The sequence below is a fragment of the Chinchilla lanigera genome, unplaced genomic scaffold (genome assembly GCF_000276665.1).
Source record: "Chinchilla lanigera isolate Chin_1 unplaced genomic scaffold, ChiLan1.0 scaffold00038, whole genome shotgun sequence".
Classification (NCBI taxonomy): Eukaryota; Metazoa; Chordata; class Mammalia; order Rodentia; family Chinchillidae; genus Chinchilla; species Chinchilla lanigera.
Window position 1 is genome coordinate 6,814,694 of NW_004955439.1, and position 8,239 is coordinate 6,822,932.

At 37.6% G+C, this 8,239-nt stretch overlaps 1 protein-coding gene across 1 annotated transcript in view; it reads left to right on the plus strand.

The window, feature by feature from the left end:
- The window catches only part of Nox3 (NADPH oxidase 3), a 55,586-nt gene extending 50,001 nt beyond the window's left edge, over nt 1-5,585 (plus strand). Inside the window, exon 13 of the mRNA XM_005390543.2 lies at nt 5,459-5,585. Coding sequence (XP_005390600.1) covers nt 5,459-5,585 — 127 coding nt within the window. The remainder of the gene's footprint in view (nt 1-5,458) is intronic.
- Nucleotides 5,586-8,239: the final 2,654 nt, after the last annotated feature.

Below are 8,239 nucleotides of genomic sequence, written 5' to 3' on the forward strand. Positions count from 1 at the left end.
TGCATTGACATCTCTGTCTTACTGATCTATAGAAATGTGTCCTTTTCAAAATTGGAAGCTGTATTTCAGTTTTTGTAAATACTTTCAATATGTTCCCAAGCTTTAGACAAGTGTTCAGATATCAGAGGATCATTTCCAAGAAGGTAGACAGGATGAAAATAAATATAGCTTTTCACATCTAGCTATATTTTTTTGACAAACACACATTGTACATGTACTCAACCTTCTGAATTTGTGGATCAGCTATTTTTAATTAATTGACTAAGAGGTTTTTCCATAGGGCTTCAGTCTTTGATCTCACACTTCAGATAATATTTATAGTTTGCTACTTTTGACTTATCTGCTAAGAATTTCACTATGCCTTGCAGGTATAAACTTTATGTAATTAATTACCATAAAAACTTTAAAGATTTGGCCATTTTTTGTAACTTCAGTGGAAATGTTTCTTTTATCTTGAAAGAAAACAATAAGGAATAGAAGATCAAGTGTTTTGCAATAGTTCAACCCGACCCAGTGATAAAGAAAAGTGTCATCTTACCATATGATCAGGGGCTTCTAATCCATATTGCATGATGTATTTTAGACCACCCATTGTTTTCAGAAATGTAAAAATACCTTTATACTAAATTGAGTAAATGTGTCCATCTGGACCTACATTTGCTTATGTGCACACCCTTCAATTCTCATTTCTACGTGCATATGTGCAAAATGTTTTTAAATGATATTTTTAAGAAATTAGCATTCTGATTATAGCACACAGGGTCCCTTATCTAACAGGATACACTAAACATCCATTATATGACTAAAATGCTCAGAGCACTCAGAGAAACAGACTTAAATGGAAATCCAACAGATGATAAATTATAGCTTTTGAGAAAAGTAAAGCCACCATAAACCGATGCTGGGATTCTGTAGGCATATTTAAATTGCACCTTTCCACCAGGGGACATCCATCTCTGCCTACAACCTAGTAAAGACCACAAAAATTACTGCAATGACTTCCTTTGAGTTAGAAGGGATTAAAGAGGTAAGTCAAGGTGGAATTATCATTACCCTGCAATGCTTCTTTGAGGACATAATCCCTCAAATTATTAGTAAACACAAAATACTTAGGTATTTGTGTCTGTACATATTTTAGTGTTTTACTGGAGTAAAACAGGTCAGGGCTGGAAAAAAAGAAATGGCTTACCATTTTCTGGGATCCAATACTAAAAGTTACCTGCTTTCATCTTGCTCCTCTACTTGACTAATCTCCTGAAATGGGAGGCAGCAGCTTTATCTCTGCACCCTAGAAGCTGGCATAGTGACCACCATGAGCAAGTAGAAAGAGAGGAGATGGAAGAGGAAGCCATGACAGGCGTCCTAACAATACAGCTCTGTCTGCCAAAGAAGATGGAGTTGGTGGGAAGTGGTCGGAGGCGTCACCCAGTGAGCACTGTTAGTGACAGCTGCAGCTCCTAAAAGGCAGCTGAGTAATTAGGACACAGAAAAAAGTAATGCAGCAGGCTGCTATGAAATGGACTGGGATATAGGTTTCTTGAAAAAAGGGCTGGCCAGCACAATTATCATCTGTGGTTATGAAAAAGAAGGTGTTGTATAAAATATAATTATGCGATAAATCATTTGGAGGCCTTTTAATGAAAAACATTCAGTAGGAAAGATTAAGCACAAGTTGTGTCCATTGTCTGAAACTGAGTGTGTTGCTCTTGGTGCCTTCTTTCTAGCATCCATAAATCCATGGGAAGCTTCTGTTTATCGATTTTATTTGCAGAATGCACTCAGGGTATAAAGTAATTTGATTTTTTTTTAAATGGGGTTTAGGGTCTGCCCCTACAGAGTTATAACTTACCAGGCATAAAAACCAACACATAAAAACAAACACACAATTTAAAGAGAGAAGCGCTCACAGCAGTAGAACCTGGGAATCCAGAAAGGTGGTGGGATTACTCCTGGGCACACCCACACTCTCATATATCTGCTAGGCTGAAATCTCCTGGTGGGTGATATTTTGGATGCTTTTCATGCATGGCATAGTTGAACTGTTTTTGAAAAATGCACCAATCCCACAGAGAAGAGCACAGTAGTTATTTAGCAAATATAGAAGGGGGGAGAGAGGATTTTCTTTATTGTTTATCAGAGCTAAAAATAACGCTGAGAATGTTAACCATCTTTGCAATTCATGTGAAATTTGTCCTTTTCTCATCAAAGTCAGCAACCCAGACTGATCAATGCCATTAATATTGTCCCTGATCCAGCTCACCCCACATGTGCAAACTTTGTGGCTTGCTGGCTGTGAACTGCAGAATAAATATTGCCTCCTGTTTTTACACTTCTTTTGCAGAGAATCTTTTTTTAATTCTAAGCAATTGAGGGTCATTAAATTTTATAGAAGTTTTTTTCTTTACCAACCCCATTAGGGTTCCGTTGCGCTTGTCCATTTCCTCATAAAGAAAAAAACTACATCTGTGTCTTTCCCACTTTGTGAGACTCTCTGCTTTGTGGTTCACAAGATGCATCCGTGATCAAAAATCTCCATAGCTGGAATGATAAATGCCAAGGAGGATAAACAAGGCAAGCAACAAAATGCCTTCTGTAGGGACAGAGATGTGCAGAAAGCCTGTAAAGGGCAGACCTTTCGGCTGCAGCTGAAAGCAGACAATAAATGGCCTTTGTGAGATTTTTTGGTGACTGCATAATCATGACAGTTATAGACCCTGAAAATAAAAAGTATGTACTTCGCTGTATGGTGTGATCGCCACATTTCAAAAAGGCAGAGGAGCTGTGAACCACTGGTGATACCAGTGGTACACCTGGCAGCCAACAACCAGAATAATCTTTTGAAATGAAATCTTGTAGGCAGACCATCAAAGAGCACCATCAGCTGCTGCAAACAGTGACTCTGGCTGTAAACAAAAGGGTGGTCTTAGAAAATTGGGAATAGGCCAGGGGGCATTCTCTTTGGTGACAACTATGCTAATGGAAACATATCATCACCCTTAATCACATCTTTGAAATGGATGCAAAGACACCTCTGGGATTTAAGCACCAAGCAAAGCTCTGATTTTATTTGGGAAGGGTCTTATTTGACCCATCTAGCACTCAAAATGTTTCATTTTGCTGATCCAAAGAAGTCTGTAATCACCTGTGAGTTAATGGCTCATCTTCTGTTCAGCTCCGTGGAGCAGGCAGAGACCAGCCATCTGCATGTTTGATAAGACCACAGATAAGCCAACAAGCTGGGGATATAGCTCAGTGGCATAAGCACCTGCCTGGCAAGCACAAGGTCCTGAGTTCGATTTCCAGTACCAAAAAATAATAACAATAAACTAAAAAATACCAAGAACTCACTCTGTGCCAAGCACAGCACCAAGGCAGGACGTACATTGTCTTGTCCAGTCCTCACAGAGATTCTAAGAGAGCAGAAGATCTTCTAGGAGCTAGGAACTATACCACCCCCTTACACTATGAGTCATTGGGGGCTTTAATAAGATAATTAATGTGCCTAAAGTTATCCAGCCAATAAGTGGTAGAACCAGCAACACCCTAAGCCCAACCATTGCCTTTTATTCCTATAAATATCTTAAAACTGTTTTAAGTCATATTTTCAGTAGGAAATATTTTCCGAAAAAAGTTCTTTCTCCAATTTAGTCATGGAAATAATATCTGTGAAAGTACCACTTACATACTTTAAACATATTGTTAAGGGTGCTTGTCTTGGTCACTTTCTTTGTCACTGGAACAAAATACCAGGCACCCACAACCTAAAGAAAAAAAGTTTATTTTGTAGAGGTTTCAGTCTATCGTTGGCTCTGACTCCAAGGCGGGACACGACACAGGAGCATAGAAGCAAAGAGCTACTCGCTGCAGGGCTATAAAACCCAGAGAAAGGAGGACCTGGAGAGGGAGATAAACTCTTCCAGGTCATGCTCCCAGTGACACACCTCCTCCCTCCACACCCTACCTCCGAAAATCAAGTCAGCTATAAACCCTCATTTTCCAGTCACCTTCCAACAATCCCACCTATGAGCATATGAGGTTCTTGGAGAATATCTAGATATAAGCCATAACATGGCTGTTGGTTCCCTTTCTAATGAATTCTTTTAAAGATGATTAAACTATCAGCTTCTGCTAGGGCTGTCATAATTACAAAATGCACCCTAAAACCTGGCTATGCTTCCCTATAAGCTAGGAGAACCATGCTACTATATAAGTGAAGATGAACTAGGCAATATATGCATTTCCCGGTAAAAGGCAGGTGTGACTAAAATGGGTGTTATTACAGTGGTCTGGTCCTGGTTCTGCAAAATTTCTCTGATTCAGTGTTTCTTAACGTATGGCTCACAGGATCATTGCCTTTACTTTCACCTGGGCTCCTTGATACCCATGAATTCTTTGAGTTTGATCCAAGGAATCTACATTTTAATAATCTGTCTAGATGATTTTATTTACAAAAAGGCTTGATTACTTTGCATCTAGAGTACCTAAGTCAGCTTATCCCAGATATGGGAAAAGTGCTACAGAGAAGAATAATAAGGGGAAAAAGACATATTCTCTATCAGTCCCTATAGGAACCGATACATCCCAACCTCAAGAGACTACCTAACCCTGCCCCAATGTGCAATTTACATATAAGCAGAGTCCCGAGGGATTTGAGCAGCGCTGAGACAGTCACTCTATGCAAAAACAGCTCTTCAACACTATTTTCTGGATCACTGTGATTAGAGATGACAGTGTTTGGGTGACTACATTTTCAGCACTGTCTTTTTTCCTTTGCATCCCTTCTTCTCAGCCTTCTTTGAAAATTAAAGTAATTCCAAGAGGAGATATAAATCAAGTTGCTATTACTTTAGTATAAATTTTATTATCTATAAAAAAAGGCAAGCTTGAACAAGATGTAATAGCTAACCCTTTTAAAATCTTTTTGAATGCATTATCTCATTTTCTTTTCAATAAAACATACAATTCATTTTGTATATGTGGCAACTATGATCTCGTGCCTTACCCAAGACCATGGAGATGAGGATGAATCCAGACATGCATTCATTACTTCAACAAAGGTGTGCTGGCTGTCTGCCAAATGCCAGGCACTGTACCAGGTACTAAGATTGCAATGGTGAGTCAAGTAGATCAGGCTTCTGCTCACAGAGAGCTTACATCTCATCAAAGAGCCAAGATGATGTTAGTCAGTCACTTCACCAAAATTCCAGGTGATTTCACCTCTACCTCAAATCCTCCTGCACAGTCATCACAGTCCCTTTCAGCTTCAATCTTCTGTCCTTGCTAAATCTGTGTGATTCTATGATGACAGGGCTTTGGGAACCTGAGAACGTGTGTGGTGCTGCAAATGGAACTCAATGAAAAAGATACAACCACAACCCACTGCCCTCATGTTGTAACTCTGTCTTGGCCTCTGACTGGCCTCGTTCAGTAACATTCTTTCCTCTTCTGACCCCTTCAGCAGCAGCATTGGCGTGTTCTTCTGTGGACCTAAAGCCCTGTCAAAGACACTTCAAAAGATGTGCCGCTTATATTCATCAGCTGATCCCCGGGGTGTTCATTTTTATTACAACAATGAAAGCTTCTAGATGGTGGAGGTAAATGTATGCATTACATAGGTGGACACAATCATATAGGTCAAGGCTCAGAAGGCTTTTCCCCAAAGAGTAATCATTTAAGCTTTAATGGATTCTACAATCTCAATTTCAATTTCTCAACTCTGCTCATGGAAGGTGCCCAAGTACCCACACAAACAGGAACATGAACACACAGGCTTGGGTGCATTCCAATGAAATTTTATTTGTGGACACTGAATAGGAATTCCATATAATGTTTATGTCATGAAATTTTTATTTTCAGCTACTTAAAATGTAAAAGTCACAGTTAACTGCTGTGCTAGCCCCAGTGTTTGGCTAGATTTGGCTTGCAAGACATAGCTTGCTGACTTCTGACATAAGTCATCTTTCCCAAGCCTATTTTCATGCTTAACATTACATCCAGTGTGGAGATGCGTACTGCTGCTTGGCTGGAAGTCTCCGTTAGAAAACATTTCAAAGTTACTTCACCCTGAAAGCAGACACCTGTCTTGTATCCTAACCTGCTCTTTCTGCTTTAAATTTAAGCCTCTTTGTGCTTTTTTTTTTTTATTTCTCTGTAGACTAGAAAAGTCACCAGTGGGGGTTACCTCATACAAAAGTCCTTCATGTGCTTGAAAAGGGTAATGACACCATCCCTTACTGATCCCTGTCTGGCCCACACAATACTAAATTCTCAACATTTCAACCCAGGACCTATATCTCTGCCCTTCAGTCATTCTCACTGCTCTTCTGCAAGTCACTTCCATTTTTTCACTTCCTCCTTAAATGTGTTGAATTAAATAAGACATAACGTTCTAATAGAAGCATCACTACTATTGGTAGAAGAATAACTTTTTTCTATTTTGTATGCCATACACACAAAAACTAAATTCTGTTTGCTTTCTCCCCTTTTTCCTGCCTGCTTCTTTTTTTTTTTTTTTTTCCGCTGCCTTCTTTATTTCTTACTCTCTTTTAACAAATACTTTTTATTACTATCACATTTTGATCAATGGTCATTTGATACTTAAACCTCAACTTCTGACTTAAAAAAGACAAAGGTATTTTTAAAAATTCTCATTGAGTCAATCTTTCTATACCATGTGGTGATTTCATGCTCAAAGTATTCCCTAGGTACTCCTTACATCTTATAGTTTCGGTCCAGTGTGGATTACTGTTTTAGAATTTTTCCTTCTAATAGTTCAAGATTGTTTTGAAGTTAACTCTGGATACTAATAGCAATATGTAGTTTAGTAGTATCTACAGATTTAATCAGTAATATCTCATACCTTTTGTTTCGGTTTTTAATTATACTATTGAATTAGAAGAACTCTACCAGGAAGTCCTCTGACTGCCTCTGAATATCAGTGTCCAGCTGGGAACTATTTAAGGATAACTGGCCATTGAGAAGAGTACATTGCACCACATTTTCTTAGCTTATAAATAATATGCCACATACACTACAGCAAAAGCATTTACTGAAATTAAAATAGATTATGTTTTTCAAGTGTTTATTATCTTTGCTGACCACCATTCTGTCATAAAAGAGAATTAAATTGTTCTGACATGATTTGTTTCCACAAAATCACTTAAAATCCTCCAAATATTTCTAAATTATAAACATCATTCATTTTACATTATTCTCAGACATTGATATTAATTATACAATTAATTTCTAAGGTATATATCAAATACACCCTAGTGGGGAAAGTTGTGTATAATGTCTCACAAAACTATTCTACTACTCTGCCTTGGAATTTTTTGGTATCTGTAAGTGTTGTTTGATGCAGATCGTTCACATGTACTAATTTTATTATACTCAGCTGTTCTGTGTAATTATTATCCTATTCAAGTTTGGGTTAGCCTTAATAAAAAGTAGAAATTTCTGCAGTCAAATCTAACTGATTCATAGGAAAATTAAATGTATTAGAACTTTTTCTTGGTCATATTCAACTGTTACTTTTCTTTTCTTGCTTATTTGAAGATAAAGTGTAATTTGAACATCCAGTTTTATCTAATAAGTTAAAACTTTCTTCTAATGAAATAAATTTTTTAAAATAGATTTTACCATTTTTTTAATGTCTGGGGATGCAGTTTAAACTTTATACCATTTTCCTACAAGCTATGTAGAATCTGACCAAACCCAATAAAAAAAGTCAAAAATCAATACATTTCTTTAATTCAGTAGTAACCAAGTAAAAAATGTATAGTTAAGAATTAGTTTATTTAAAATATGAACAGAAATGTAACAAACCTATAAATACATTTAACAAAAAATGTTCAAGATTATTTGATAAATAAATTTGCAGGGAGGCATTTTTCAATGAATTCACATAGCATGTTCCTACATGTGAATACTAAGCATAATAAAAGCACCAATTTGTTAATTAGTAGACTAAATGAAATTCCAACCAAATTTAAATTCTCGAGGTTTTTTGATAGGGTAATCCCTCTAAAGTTAATCTAGAAGAATACATGAGAAACAAAAGTGAACTGAATGTGGAAAAGAAAGGAATGGAAGCAAAAGGACAGGACAGAAGAAAAAGAGGAGAGGAGAGCAGGGGAGGGGAGGAGAGGGGAGGAGAGGAGAGGCGAAGAGAGGAGAGGAGAGAGGAAGAAAGGGGAGGAGAGGGGACGGGAGGGGAGAGAGGAGAAGAAGAGAGGGAAAG